General features: G+C 49.8%; 1 protein-coding gene across 1 annotated transcript in view; it reads right to left on the bottom strand.

Moving 5' to 3' along the window:
* NTRK2 (neurotrophic receptor tyrosine kinase 2) overlaps positions 1-16,288 on the bottom strand; it is a 125,606-nt gene that overhangs the window by 75,246 nt on the left and 34,072 nt on the right. Inside the window, exon 12 of the mRNA XM_085846110.1 lies at positions 481-669. Within this exon, the coding sequence (XP_085702236.1) occupies positions 481-669 (189 nt within the window). The remainder of the gene's footprint in view (positions 1-480; positions 670-16,288) is intronic.

Here is a 16,288-nt window from a genome sequence, read left to right as displayed (position 1 = left end):
CAATGTATTCTCTCACTCGAGACTGCTTAGGCAGCACTACTCTCTGCTTTGCCCCCAATCAAGTTTTTACAGGCTGCCTGGAAAAATATATATCAAAGCAGTAAGGATAGGGTGGAGGGGGGGGGGGCTCTCATGGGTACCGATGGGGCTCTGCAGACGGGATCTCACCTGCTCCCCGGTATGGTCATTAGATGATAAAGGTGAATAGTACTTGCTCCTTCGTGGTGACAAATGTAATGCAAGCAATTCTTCATTGACTGATTATTCTGTCCACTGGTGACCTCAAATATAAAGTCTTCAAAGATTTATAAAGGTGGACTCGCTGATAGATTACAACATTGTGGACGATTTTAAATTGTCACAACACTCACCATAATTTGCATGAATCACTTCATTCATTCACACATCCTCACACTGACTCATTCAATGAGTAAAGAGCTTGAACTGCTGGAGAACATGTCAGTGTAAACAATCACTTACACATGGGGGTGTTGGAGTCCATCTCTGAAGTATCGCTAAAGTACTGGGGATTCTCGATGACAGGGATTCGTCTCATTCCGATGAGGATGGCATCAGCTCCTGGTTCTGCAGAAGACACAGAACCACTGCTGCCAGCCACATGATGTAGGGGGCTCGCAGATTCTTCCTCACCCCCAACAACACTAGCTCCTTGGGTTGGGACAAACAAAAAAAATCCACAGGACATCAATGAAGGTCTCACACATTGAACTAGACTTTGCAGGTTGCAATCTGAGAGTATAATTCTTTTCACGAAGGAGAATATTGCATATTTTGAAAGGCTTTTATATATATATATATATATATATATATATATATATATATATATATATATATATATATATATATATATATATATATATATATATATACATATATATATATATATACATATATATATATATATACATATATATATATACATATATATATATACATATATATATATATATATATATATATATATATATATATATATATATATATATATATATATATATATATATATATATATATATATATATATATATATATATATATATATACACTTCCACTTGTTGTGGTGGCATGATTTCATGCTTTCGACTGGCTGTGAACAACGGTGCATCACCACTGCTACGAAGTTTGGGGGGCGCCACTACTGCCGTGCCCCTCTACCAATACACTAATATTTATTTTTGCCGACCTCGGCTGGATGACAGGTCGAGTTAACCCCACCTGGTGTTAATTCAGCGGCCGTAGGGGCTCAAACTCAGGACCTGAAGATCCCAAGCACACAACCCTAACCACAAAGCCAACACCAGGCTTAGCAAGGCTTTAAAAGCTTGGAAGTCACTGGGAAAGAACAGGGGTCTTTCTGGAACATATACAATATTGAAAAACGGACACATCATGACACATCTTTTTTGAAAAGTAATGCAATAAAATAACAAAATGTCACTAATTTCATATTAATTTCTAGAATGTGGATAACTAAGCTCCATTAATTTATACTAAACGGATATTAACAAGAGAGTTCATAGAACACCCTACCCCCGCATAGCAGTGAGAAAAAAAGGACATGGGAAAGGTCTTTTAAACCCTTGTTTATTGCATTTCGGAGCACCATCTGTGGGACGTACGAGCCTCCGTGTCTCCGTGTCTCTGTGTTGTACGAGCCTCCGTGTCTCCGTGTCTCCGTGACGTACGAGCCTCCGTGTCTTTTCCAAGAGAGTGAGCGGTATATTTCATTGGTTAAGATTATGTTAAATGCCGCAATATTGTGTCCAAGTACTGCTAAATGGAGGGTTTTTGAAATTACCAAGAAGGCGATTTGTGTTTTTCGGTGTTCAAGTAAAAGTTCATAATTCAACTGAAATAAAATAGAAATTTTATAGGTTGTAGAAAAAAAAGGAACAGAACAAACTTTTTCCAGAAGTTTACAACCGTTGATGCAGTGTCTTTCAATGTAATAGTAATAATACCATTCCTTTAACCCCATGAAGGCAGATTGGGCTGCCGAGGCAGTTTCATTGGCAAGGAGTAATCCCACTGGCTTAGACGGTGGGGGGGGGGGGGTGAACGGGGCACCAAATTTGTTTTGTAACATCTACTATCTGTCACTAACAATACGTCCTGAGGACAATTTTCCTGTGGCTTGTGAAAGCACAAGTGCTGGGAGAAATTGAACTGTGCAAGTTGCCCCGCCCTCCATTTGCTAACCAATGGTTGTGGCCAATAAGGTCTCAAAGACAGGTGGGCAGGAAAAAAAATGAGAGTGTGGCATGCTGGGAAAATAAACTCGAAGACAAGGCAGCGAGGTGTTCGTGTCTCATTCCAGGTCGCCGTCCCCGTCTCATTCCAGGTCGCCGTCCCCGTCTCATTCCAGGTCGCCGTCCCCGTCTCACTCCAGGTCGCCGTCCCCGTCTCACTCCAGGTCGCCGTCCCAGTCTCATTCCAGTTCGCCGTTCCAGTCTCATTCCAGGTCGCCGTCCCAGTCTCATTCCAGGTCGCCGTCCCCGTCTCATTCCAGGTCGCCGTCCCAGTCTCATTCCAGTTCGCCGTTCCAGTCTCATTCCAGGTCGCCGTCCCAGTCTCATTCCAGTTCGCCGTTCCAGTCTCATTCCAGGTCGCCGTCCCAGTCTCATTCCAGTTCGCCGTCCCAGTCTCATTCCAGGTCGCCGTCCCAGTCTCACTCCAGGTCGCCGTCCCAGTCTCATTCCAGGTCGCCGTCCCAGTCTCACTCCAGGTCGCAGTCCCCGTCTCATTCCAGGTCGCCGTCCCAGTTTCATTCCAGGTCGCCGTCCCAGTCTCATTCCAGGTCGCCGTCCCAGTCTCACTCCAGGTCGCCGTCCCAGTCTCACTCCAGGTCGCCGTCCCAGTCTCACTCCAGGTCTCTGTCCCAGTCTCACTCCAGGTCGCCGTCCCAGTCTCATTCCAGGTCGCCGTCCCAGTCTCATTCCAGTTCGCTGTCCCAGTCTCATTCAAGGTCGCCGTCCCAGTCTCACTCCAGGTCGCCATCCCAGTCTCATTCCAGGTTGCCGTCCCAGTCTCACTCCAGGTCGCAGTCCCCGTCTCATTCCAGGTCGCCGTCCCAGTCTCACTCCAGGTCGCCGTCCCAGTCTCACTCCAGGTCGCCGTCCCAGTCTCACTCCAGGTCGCCGTCCCCGTCTCATTCCAGGTCTCCATCCCAGTCTCACTCCAGGTCGCCGTCCCCGTCTCATTCCAGGTCGCCGTCCCAGTCTCATTCCAGTTCGCTGTCCCAGTCTCATTCGAGGTCGCCGTCCCAGTCTCACTCCAGGTCGCCGTCCCAGTCTCATTCCAGGTCGCCATCCCAGTCTCACTCCAGGTCGCCGTCCCCGTCTCATTCCAGGTCACCGTCCCAGTCTCATTCCAGGTCGCCGTCCCAGTCTCACTCCAGGTCGCCGTCCCAGTCTCACTCCAGGTCGCCATCCCCGTCTCATTCCAGGTCGCCGTCCCAGTCTCATTCCAGGTCGCCGTCCCAGTCTCATTCCAGTGTTCCCGCCTCATCAGGGGGCGTACCCAGAGACTAGAGTATTTGGCACTCAGGGTGGACCCTTCCTTTGCCATCCATGCTCATGTCTTCCTTCCATCTGTCCGTCAAAATGAAGAAGAACCTTTCTAAGTGACCATGTTTCATTCGATAATAGTTTGTTGTTGCTTCGTTTTTTTTTGTGTTATTGTTTCGTTGCATCAGGACAGTAAGGTCACCCCGCCTTTTGGGGAGGTAAACATCAGTCCCCCATGGGGACACTTTTAAGCGGTGTGGCTGCTTCACTGCACAGCTTCCTTCCCATTTTTGTTTGTTTGTTTATTTGTTTGCCATTTTTTTTCCAGGATATTTGACAAAATAACATGTAATAAAAAAGGAAGTGGGCAGGGACGATCAAATGGTGTTTTTTAAATTATTATTATTTTGCCTTATCTTACATACACCCTTCTCGTTCGAGAAATTGGATTCAAGATTGTTTTGGAACGTGTCACAACTAAATTAACTTTATTACTGAGTTACTGTCTTCATTATGCGGTAAATAATAATATTATACTGTCACTTGCACCTAAAACCATCGTTATATCATCGTGCTAGTATTTCAACTCCCCCAATGGCACCACCTCTACCCCTCCCCCCCCCCTTTCCCGGGCTGTCACCCAGGGCGGACCACCCTCCCCCACCCCCCTGAGTATGCCAATGCATCTCATTCCTGTGTTTGTGAGAGAGTTTGCTTCACTGAAGGCTTGGAAAATATGAACCGCACAGTCACAACAACTGAACGCTTATTAGCTCGATGACGATTTTGAAAGGTGGAAAACAGAGATGTAACTCTTTACTTGCAAATGCACTGTACTTGATTTGATTTACAATAACGATATTTCATTGGGCTTTGTGTTTAATTCAGCAAGTGAGTTACAAGGGGGCGGCAATTTAACATCTCGCCCCGAGTGGAATTTTTCCTCCACACCACTGAGTAGTCCTGGACAGGTCGCCACTCCGATGCAGGTTACCCCACATGGTTATTATCCCAGTGCACTGGTACTCGTTTCGCCGAGCTCGGAAGGATGACAGCCTGAGTCGACACCACCTGGTGTTAATTCAACGGCAGACAGAGGCTCAAACTCAGGAGTCTTAGCTCCCAAGACAGCCACCTTAACCGCTAAGCCAACACCAGGCATTCACAGCATCTTTGACACCCCCCTAATTAACATAATTAAAGAAGCCTGGTGTTGATTAACAGTTAAGGTGGCTGGCTTAAGATCGTAGGGTCTTGAGTTTGAGCCCCTGTCATGCTAGTGAAATAACACCAGGTAGGTTGACTCGGCTCGTTATCCTTTCTCATGTTGGCAAAATGAGTACCGGCTTATTGGTAATGGGGGCACTGCATCAACTTATTGTTAACAGGGGCACTGCATCAGCGGCACAGCTGCACTTCCAGAAAACGATGCAACCAGCAACCACAGTCTGCATACGAAACACCACCAACAACAACGCATTAAATTAGTTATTTGTGCCCGTTTGTATCCTTTATGGTGTCCTTAACAACAGTAAGGTCCTTGTTTGAAATTATTTTCAATTTTGTTTGACTGCCAGACAAGCAAACACACTAAAGCAATCACCTTACTCCTCTGTGTCCACGTGTACTCGTGATGAGATGCCAAACAATTTGCCAAATTCACAGCCAAGGTAGTGCTAAACTGCAGGTCCGTGTTCAGATTAGTGCACTACAATGTTCATAATATAACATTCAATTAAAATTAAGCTGTTCCTTGATCATAAACTGACGTCTGTAGACTGATAGACAGAGAGACAGACAAAGTGACCCAATTGCTTCACCCCACTTTTCGCTTCGTATGCACGGAGTAATAAAATACAACACTGGCAACGCAAGAAGAGACGAGGAAAAGGAAGAATAAAATGTGAAAGAACCTGATGGCCCTTAGTATACGGTGAAGACAAATTTTGTGTCTTCGATTAGACCACAGATGGCTGTGTCTTGCATGAAAACAGAGACATCAGATAAGCAGGTAGCAACAATGTAGTAAATTGTTTGTAAAAGTGGATAAAATAAGAAAACCTAAAAATAAAACATTATATTTTGTTTGTATCAAACATGTTTAAGCGAGAATATTGTGGATTGCATTACAGATCCACAAGAGGAACAAGTGTTTTCATGTAATGTGGTTCATAAGTTCACGCCCTGTGACATTCATTAAATTTGATTACAAATGGACAGAGAGGGTTTTATGAAATTTTAACACTATTATTGTCGTGCACTTATGTCCAGATCAGACACCACTCATTCACATGACAAAATAGAATGGCACACGGTGGAGGGCACACCTCCGCCAGACTGAACAGTTTACCTTTTGTATCCCACTGATAAGTCTGATCTGGATGCAGACCTTAACCAAAATCTAATCACCTTGGTATTGTCACCTACCCAACTTATCCACCAATTTGCTTCTGAATCCGTCCATAACTTTTTGAGATATCCTGCTCACAGACAGACAAACTAACATAAATTTTTGGTATTAATTCTCGTATCTGGATCCGGATATTCCCCAAAAACGAATGATTACGTCCTGGGCAGCCACCGAACCTATTCACTAAGTTTCATCTGAATCTTCCATAACTTTTTGAGATGTCTTGCTATATGTCATTTTTTTGGGCCCAATCACTCAATGGTGAAGAATCACTTTAAAAATTCTCGTGTCGGATCCGTTTCCAGATCTTCACCTCGATCTAATAAATTTGTCCTTGTTACACACCCAACCTGTCCACCAAATGGCGTCCGAATTAGTCCATAACTTTTTGAGACATCCTGCTCACAGACACAACGAGAGACAGAAAAACAGACGGGTAAAAACATAACCTCTGTCTACCTTCGCTGGCAGAGGTAACCAGGCTGAACATTCTACATTGTGTCTCCAACTGATAGGCCGGATCTGTATCCGGACATTAACCAAAATCAAATCGGCTTGTTCTTGTCACCTACTCAAATTCCACCAAGTTTTGTCATAATCCGTTCACAACTCTTTGAAATATCATGCTACATATCGTTTTTGGCCCCATCTCTCAGTGGTGAAGGATCGCTTTAAAATAATAATTCTCGTATCCGGATCTTCAACAACATAAAATCAATTCTTCCTTGTCACACACCCAACCTGTCCACCAAGTATCATCCGAATCCGCTCACACATTTTCAAGATATCCTGCAGACAGACAGACAGGGATGGAAACATGACCCTGTCCACCTTTGGTGGGGTAACGAGAACGGAACTTTGTAGAGTGCATATCTTCGCCAGGTTGACCAGTTTGCATCTCACTGAAAGGCTGGATCTGGATTTGGACCTGAACAAAAATCTAATCAGCTTGTTCTTGTCACCTACCCAACTCATTCACAAAGTTTTGTCATCCATCCATCCATAAGTTTTTGAAATATCATGCCATATATCCTTTTTGACCCCATCTCTCAATACGCGACTTTCAAAATGACGTATTCCGCTCAAGAATGCTCCGTGCGCATGTGTACAAACACCAGGAAACGGCGGTGTTTGGACCACCATAAAGTATAGCCTGTGTACAAGATAAGGATTGTTTCCTAAAATGGTTCACAAACCATTAAAAGGAAGCAAAGAATTCTCATATCTGGATCTGGATCTTCACAAAAATCAAAACTATTCATCCTTGGCAGACACCCAACTTGTCCACTAAGTTTCACCAAAACCCGTCCACAACTTCGAGATATTTTGAGACATTATATTTGTTCCTAATGGGGTGAAATTGCCATTGTTAATTAATTAATTTTTCACCTTCTCATGATGTCTCTCCAAAAGGACCGTCTGGAACCTCCCCCCCCTCCCCCCCCATCTACATTCTCAACAATCCTTGAAAAGTCCTTTCATTCAAGCTTCTGGGTCTCACTATCTGCCATGACCTTTGCTGGGAAAGCCACATTTCAATCCTCGCCTCCAAACCAATTCGCCGATTGGGAATCCTCCGTCGTGCAATGTTCTTCCTTGGCACACCTGAGCTCCTGACCACATACAAAGCTTTCATCCACAGCCTGATGGAGTCCTACTCTCCCCTCTGGACTGGTGCTCCCACCTCACACCTTTCCCGGCTTCACACTGTCTAACTCTAAACCAAGGCATTTAGGATCAATGGTATCTCCCGCAATGAAGCTGAGTCCGTGGGTCTCTCACCGCAGGCAGGTCAGTGGTCTTTGTGTCTTCTACAGTCTTCTCTCTGGCCTCCACCCCCCCCCTCACCTTACTCTGTCTGCGATATGTCCCCCCCTCCCCCATTGAGCAGGGCACTCAAGGTCCACCAGCAAGCAACCCCCTTCTGGTGAAACTACCAAAATCAAGAATCATTGCTCCCCTTGTCTTCCATTCTTCTATTTTACCACCTCTGGAACAAACTCCCACACTCTTTTCAATCCCACTCTTCCCTCCAGGTCTTTAAAACAACTGTTCACCACCATCTCTTATCCAAAACCATGACTTTTCCACCTGTGTTAATCCACCCCAAACCCACCTCCTTCAAATTCCCTGTTTTCCTTCTGAAAGTTCCTGTCTACCATCTTGTTTACCCTGTGTACCCCACCCCATCCCTCTCCTTTCCACAGGTCTCCTCATGTCTCTGTTCTGCACTGTTTTGTGCTTCCCTCTCTCGCCCCTTGTCTTCTGCTCCCTTTGTTATACGTTCTGTGTGTTCGTTCTTATTCGAGCCTCGACATTGTATTCATTTTTTTTTTGCACCTTCTTCGCTTAGTACTGATGTGGTTTACCAATGGGGGGCCTTTTGATGATGACTGGTGAACCTCAAGTGTTACTGCAGAAGGTCGAACAGGAATGAAACGGACCTTGGGGACTAATGGTTCTAATGGGTCTTTGAGATCTTCAGGTTATAAAGGGTCTTATGCACTTAAAGGGTTTAAGGGTTACGCAAGGTCTTATGAGTCTTAAGGGTCTTCGGGTTTTAATGGATCTTAGGGGTTCTTGGGTATCGTAAAGGATCTTAGGGGGTATAAATGTCCTTGGGGAGTCTTAAAAGGTCCAAAGGGTATAAAAAGTTTAAAATGGTCTAAAAGGTTGAAGGGCACGAAAGGTCTACATGTTTAAAAGTATGTTCCAATAGTCCGTAATTAATAGATCGAGTCAAGGTCCAATAATACGCAATCAATAGACGTACTCACAGTCGATCTCACGTTCAAACAAAACGTAATTAATAGACATGCTCAGAGGGGTCGACCAAGACTTCACCTCACGAGGGTTCTCCGTTTACCTTGTGTTCACCGTTCAGTTTTATATCCATCATATCCATAGATATCAAGTGAATCGATTGAAAATTGACGATTTATGTGAGACCTTTTCACCGATTAACCTCAAAAACAAGAGGGTTCCAGCTTGTCACCACCTCGTGGTGGTGATGTTTTGTGGAGATCGAAGTAAAATGTGACTTGCAGGTGATGGACAAACAAACAAACAGACAGAATAACAGGCCAGACCAAGCAATATGCTTGCAAATCCTTGATTTCACAAGTAACAAACGAGAATGGCACTCGGTAGAAGAGAGGGGCCGGGACGCAGGGGGAAAGAGTTGGGCCGGGACGCAGGGGGAGAGAGTTGGGCCGGGACGCAGGGGGAGAGAGTTGGGCCGGGACGCAGGGGGAGAGAGTTGGGCCGGGACGCAGGGGGAGAGAGTTGGGTCGGGACGCAGGGGGAGAGAGTTGGGCCGGGACGCAGGAGGAGAGAGTTGGGCCGGGACGCAGGGGAAGAAGAGTTGGGCCGGGACGCAGGGGAAGAAGAGTTGGGCCGGGACGGAGGAGGAGAGAGTTGAGCCGGGACGCAGGAGAAGAAGAGTTGGGCCGGGACGCAGGGGAAGAAGAGTTGAGCCGGGAAGCAGGGGGAGAGTTGGGCCGGGACGCAGGGGAAGAAGAGTTGGGCCGGGACGCAGGGGGAGAGAGTTGGGCCGGGACGCAGGGGAAGAAGAGTTGGGCCGGGACGCAGGGGGAGAAGAGTTGGGGCGGGACGCAGGGGGAGAAGAGATGGGCCGGGACGCAGTGAGAGAAGAGTTGGGCCGGGACGCAGGGGGCGAAGAGATGGGCCGGGACGCAGGGAGAGAAGTGAGGGGCCAGGACGCAGGGGGAAAGGAGTTGAGCCGGGATGTCGGGGGTGAAGAGATGGGCCGGGACGCAGGGGGGGGGAGAGGGGCCGGGAGGCAGGGAGAGAAGTGAGAGCCAGGACGCAGGGGGAGAAGAGTTGGGCTGGGACGCAGGAGGAGAGAGTTGGGCCGGGACGCAGGGGAAGAAGAGTTGGGCCAGTACGCAGGGGGAGAAGAGTTGGGCCTGGACACAGTGGGAGAAGAGTTGGGCCGGGACGCAGGGGGCGAAGAGATGGGTCAGGACGCAGGGAGAGAAGTGAGGGGCCAGGACGCAGGGGGAAAGGAGTTGAGGCGGGATGTCGGGGGCGAAGAGATGGGCCGGGACGCAGGGGGAGAAGAGTTGGGCCGGGACGCAGGGGGAAAGATTTGGGCCGGGACGCAGGGGGAAAGATTTGGGCCGGGATGCAGGGGAAGAAGAGTTGGGCTGGGACGCAGGAGGAGAGAGTTGGGCCGGGACGCAGGGGAAGAAGAGTTGGGCCTGGACGCAGTGGGAGAAGAGTTGGGCCGGGATGCAGGGGGCGAAGAGATGGGTCAGGACGCAGGGAGAGAAGTGAGGGGCCAGGATGCAGGGGGAAAGAGTTCAGCCGGGATGCAGGGGGCGAAGAGATGGGCCGGGATGCAGGGGGGAAGAGATGGGCTGGGACGCAGTGGGAGAATAGTTGGGCTGGGATGCAGGGGGAGAAGAGATGAGCCGGGATGCAAGGGGTGAAGAGATGAGTCGGCACGCAGGGGGAGAAGTGATGAGCCGGGACGCAGGGGAGAAGAGATTGGCCGGGACACAGGGGGAGAAGTGAGGGGCCAGGACACAGGGGGGGGAAGAGGGGCCGGGATGCAGGGAGAGAAGTGAGAGCCAGGACGCAGGGGGAGAAGAGATGGGCCGGGACGCAGGGGAAGAATTGATGGGCAGGGACGCAGAGGGAGAAGAGATGGGTCGGGACGCAGAGGGAGAAGACATGGCTCGGGACGCAGAGGGAGAAGACATGGCTCGGGACGCAGAGGGAGAAGACATGGCCCGGGACGCAGGGGGAGAAGAGATGGGCCAGGACACAGGGGAATAAGAGATGGGCTGGAACGCAGGGGAAGAAGAGAGGCGAGGGGCTGCATCGTGGGAGGGAAGAGAGGAGAGGGGCTGAGTCGCAGGGGGAGAAGTGAGTGGCCACGTTCCAGAGGGAGAAGAGAGGGGCCGCGTCGCGGTTGAAGAAGAGAGAAGAGAAGACAGGAGCCGGGTCGCGGGGGAAAGAGAAAAGAGAAGAGAGGGGCCGGATCGCAGGGGGAGAAGAGAGGAGATGAAAGGAGAGAACCCGGATCACAGGGGGAGAAGAGAGAAGAGACTAGAGGGGCTGGGACGCAGGGGAAGAAGAGAGGAGAGGAGCCCTGTCACAAGGGGAGAAGAGGAGAGAGGCTGGGTCGCAGGGGGAGAAGAGAGAAGAGAGCAGAGGGGCCGGGTCACAGGGGGAGAAGAGGGAAGAGAGGGGCCATGGTGCAGGGGAAGAACAGAAGAGAGGAGATGGCCTACGATGCAGAGGGAGAAGAGAGGGGACGGGACCCAGGTGGAGAAGAGAGGGGCCGGGACGCAGGGGGAGAAGAGAGGAGAGGGGCCAGGTAGAAGGGAGAGAGGAGAGGACAGGTGAGGGTTGCAGGGGGAGAAGAGAGGAGAGGGGCTGGGTCGCAGGGGGAGAAGAGAGGGACCGGGACGCAGAGGGAGAAGAGAGAAATAAAGAGAATAGAGGGGCCAGGTCGTGAGGGAGAAAAGAGAAGAGAGGCGAGAGGCTGGGCCGCAGGGGGAGAAGAAAGAAGGCAAGAGAGGGGCCGGGTCGCGGGGGAAAGAGAGAAGCGAGGAGAGGGCTGGGACGCAGAGGGGGGGGGGGATAGAGAGACCGGGTTACAGGGGGAGAAGAGAGAAGGGAAGAGAGGGGCCTGCTCACATGGTGACAATAGAGGAGAGGGGCCGGGTCACAGGGGTAGAAGAGAGGGGCCGGGACGCAGGGGAAGAAGAGAGAACCCAGGAAGCATGGGGAGAAGAGAGGGGCCGGGATGCAGAAGAGAGGAGAGGAGCCATGTCACAAGGGGAGAAGAGAGGAGGGACGCCGGGTCGCAGGGGGAGAAGAGAGAGGACAAGAGAGACCGTGGGTCGCAGGGGGAGAAGTGAAGAGAGGAGAGGGGCTGGGTCGCAGGGGCAGAAGAGAGGAGAGCGGCTGAGTTGCAGGGGGTGAAGAGAGCAGAGAAGAGAGGAACCGGGTAATGGGGGAGAAGAGAGAAGAGAGCAGTCAGGCCAGGACACAGGGGGAGAGGAGAAGAGTGGTGCTGGGATGCAGAGGGAGAGGAGAGAAGTAGGGCCGGGACACAGGGGGAGAGGAGAGGAAAGGAGAGGGGTGGGGTCACAGTGGGAGAAGAGAGGGGTGGAGTCGCACGGAGAGAAGAGAAGGGGCCAGGTCACAGGGGGAGAGGAGAGGGGCCAGGTCACGGGGGAGAGGAGAGGGGCCAGGTCACGGGGGGAGGGATGTTTAGAGAGGAGAGGGGGCAAGTTGCGGGGGTGGAGAGAGGAGAGGGGCTGGGTCACAGGGGGAGAAGAGAGAAGAGAAGAGAGGAGCCAGGTCGCAGGGGGAGAAGAGAGGAGAGAGGAGGAGGGCCAGGTCGTAGGGGGAGAAGAGAGGAGAGGACCCGGATAGAAGGGAGAGAGGAGAGGAAAGGTTTACAGGGGGAGAAGAGAGGGGCTGGGTCGCAGGGAGGGGGGTGGAAGAGATGAGAGGAGAGGAGAGTGGCCACGTCACAGGGGGAGAAAAGAGGGCCTGTGTGGCAGGGGGAGTGAGGGGTGGTTCGCAGGGGTCGATGAACGAGCGCGTCGCAGGGGGAGAACAAGTGTCGCGTCGCAGGAGGAAACTCCAGGGGCCCTGTCACAGAGGGTCAAGGAACGGGCCAGGTTGCAGGGGGAGAAGAAAGAAGGCAAGAGAGGGGCCGGGTCGCGCGGGAAAGAGAGAAGCGAGGAGAGGGCTGGGACGCAGGGGGAGGAGAGAAGGACCGGATTACAGGGGGAGAAGAGAGAAGGGAAGAGAGGGGCCTGGTCACATGGTGAGAATAGAGGAGAGGGGCCGGGTCACGGGGGAGAAGAGAGGGGCCGGGACCCAAGGGGAGAAGAGAGGGGCCGGGACGCAGGGGAAGAAGAGAGAACCCAGGAAGCATGGGGAGAAGAGAAGGGCCGGGATGCAGAAGGAGAAGAGAGGAGAGGAGCCATGTCACAAGGGGAGAAGAGAAGAGAGGAGGGACGCCGGGTCGCAGGGGGAGAAGAGAGAGGACAAGAGAGGGGCCGGGTCACAGGGGGAGAAGTGAAGAGAGGATAGCGGCTGGGTCGCAGGGGCAGAAGAGAGGAGAGCAGCCAGGTCGCTTGGGGAGAAGAGAGGAGAGGGGCCGAGTTGCAGGGGGAGAAGAGAGCAGAGAAGAGAGGAACAGGGTAAAGGGGGAGAAGAGAGAAGAGAAGAGAGGGGCCTGGCCGCAGGGGGAGAAGAGAGAAGAGAGGAGTCGGGCCGGGACACAGGAGGAGAGGAGAAGAGTGGTGCTGGGATTCAGGGGGAGAGGAGAGGGGTGGGGCGGGGCCAGAGGGGGAGAGGAGAGGAAAGGAGAGGTGTGGGGTCAGAGAGGGAGAAGAGAGGGGTGGAGTCGCACGGAGAGAAGAGAAGGGGCGGGGTCACAGGGGGAGAGGAGAGGGGCCGGGTCATGGGGTGGGGTGTTTAGAGAGGAGAGGGGTGAGTTTCAGGGGGAGAGAGGAGAGGGGCTGGGTCACAGGGGGAGAATATAAGAGAGGAGCCGGGTTGCAGGGGGAGAAGAGAGCAGAGAGGAAGGGGGCAGGTCGTAGGGGGAGAAGAGAGGAGAGGACCCAGGTAGAAGGGAGAGAGGAGAGGTGACCGTTACAGGGGGAGAAGAGAGGGGCTGGGTCGCAGGGCGGGGGGGGAGAGATGAGAGGAGAGGAGAGTGGCCAGGTCACAGGGGGAGAAAAGAGGGGCTGTGTTGCAGGGGGAGTGAGGGGCCGCATCGCAGGGGTCGATGAAGGGCCGCGTCGCAGGGGGAGAAGAAGGGCCTCGTCGCAGGAGGAAAATACAGGGGCCGCGCCACAGGGGGAGAAGGAAGGGGGAGAAGGAAGGTTGCCACTGAATCTCAGACTTTCTTAAGGTCACGGCCATTTTTCACAAGGAAGTGCAAGCTCACTGTCTGCTTCTTCGCTCACTGCAGACAGACTGATGGCTTCATGGTACTCGATCACATTTAATTTGGTTTTGCTCCTGTCCTCAAAGCTCTTTGTTTCGCCAGAGCCATACCAGGTTGGACACAACCAATTCCTTGTTTCCCTTTATAACTCCAAACTCCATGCTTCACTCCACTTCTTTATTCCCCCTTCTTTCTAACTTGTACAATTGCCTTCTCCAGTCTGTCCTTTCATGTTCTTTTCTCCGGTTCTTTAAAACAGCGCTCCAATGCCAGCTCATTTTGTCTCCCATACCCTACGATCTTTTCTTCCCATATGAATCCCACCGCTTGAATCGACCTACAGCTCCTCCACTCTCATTGGTGTTATTTGTTTGTGCATTTCTTTGGTCCACCTCTTCTACTCCATCAATTCTTCAGTTTGCCATCCTCTGTTGTTCAGCTCATAGACAAGCCATACCTTTGAAAAAAGGTTTAACTCACACCTTTCATCCCTCTTCTAGCTGTTCCCCTCAAAAATAGAGCAGATACCTCAAAACTTTAATGACCACTTTGATTTTCAACAATATGGCCAACACACACTGTGTATGTTATCCCACGGGCCAATTTAACTCAAATGATCAATCCAATGAAATCCCACACTGAAAATATTGACTCGTCAAAGTGCCATTCGATGAATGACTAAGCTTGCTTATATTTCTCGATGACGTTCCTTCAACTTTACAATGCCTCTTCAGAAGGAAACTCTCCCCAACATTCTATATTATTCTTCATTTTTACATTAAAAAAAAAAAATTTCAAAGCCGTTCAACAAATTTTGACATAAGCTTCCACTCCGAAACTCAAAGGTGGAATTCCTATTGTATAACCAAAATAGTTTATGTCGATATTGAAAAGCAAACCTGCCTATAATCTCATCATTACTCCAAATCCCACAAACTCAAACCAATCAAATTTTTCCAACTACGTGAAAACGTTTTATCAATTCCTTCTTTTGTTTTTGACGAACTCGTATTTCAATCAGCAGCGGAGCCTATTTCCCACTGGGAAACAAAGCCACGTCTCTAAAACCTCCTCTTATTAAGCCTTTCTGAATGGCTACGCTGTCCAACTGCTGTCGACTCGTACATCACTTAGCAATGGCCTTATGGTGGGAAGAATATTAAACAAACATCCTCGCTTCAGCGTGCGATTGTAAGCTCAAAATCCTGACTGTAATCCTCAAAAAGAGAAAGGGAATTTAAGATTCTCGTTTATTGTTTTCATGAAAACGGATTTTTTAATTTTCATCTTTTTAATCATTCAATGCATGATTGGATTGGAATTCAGTTATATATTTCAGCTTAACATATTTTTGTAAAAATTGTTTCCAGAGGGCACTTTTTCATCTTTCTGAGTTGCATACTTTGAAACATGCTAATGATTTTTAAAAATCTTGAAATTATAAAGAAATTACCTTAATGTCTAAAGTAGAGTAAACTTATTGATAAATACATTCGGTGTACTTAGCGGGGATGTTGCCAGCTGAAGCCTTCCCAGTATACCACTCTGAATATGATCAAGATCTATGACTTCACGGATATAACTCGGTTCGTGCTAAGCAGGGAGAATAGGCAGTGCTGGAGAAGGTCAGAGGTTATGCTCCTCCACAGCTGGACACTGTGCGTGTGGTCGTTTAACCACATGCCCAACGTAGTGAGATGCGTCATACCGTACCCTTGTGCCTCGGCATGAGGTGTTTTGTAAGAGACTGCGATATTGGTTCATGTTTTCAGCATATGCGCTCCATTGGCATGCTACTGCGGGTCTCACACCCCAGGGGCCCACATGAACGGCCCCGTTCATGTGAAACTAGCTGTGTGGTCGTAACAGATCTCGGTCAAAAAAAAATTGAAAACGCTACAATGTTGAAACCAAGTCAATGAAGCATCACTTGCGATGACATGCGATATTGTGTCAGTGTATCTGGCACCGAGTCAGAATCCACCGGACTCCAGAGGGCCATGCACCGTTCAGAGCTCACTATTTGTGAGTTCAGCTTCATTTCTGCTCTGCTTGTGCACCATGCTGACCCACAATGTTCTGCGATCCATGTCGGAAAAAAAACAAACCCACTTGTCCTTATTGCAACCTCATTCCACAAATAACCATTTGAAACGTTCTCACAATGAGGATATTAGATGTTTGTTTAAAGTGCCAAATCCATTTACACTCACCCCGCAAGTTGAACGTTTTACAGACAACGTCGGTTTGACTGGGTCTACTTTAGGTCTCCTGAATGGATATATTAATCTGGTTATCTCATTTACATTCACCTGTGGACAATAGAGTCCTATACTATCATTGCTGCACAAGCCTGGTGCTGGCTTAAAATCTTAGGGTCTTGAGTTTGAGCCTCTTAACCGTTCA

Source organism: Eptatretus burgeri, chromosome 11, assembly GCF_056783735.1.
Source record: "Eptatretus burgeri isolate ZD-2024b chromosome 11, Ebu_testis_v1, whole genome shotgun sequence".
NCBI lineage: Eukaryota > Metazoa > Chordata > Myxini > Myxiniformes > Myxinidae > Eptatretus > Eptatretus burgeri.
Note: the sequence above shows the minus strand (reverse complement) of the source record. Positions and strands in the feature narration are given on the sequence as shown.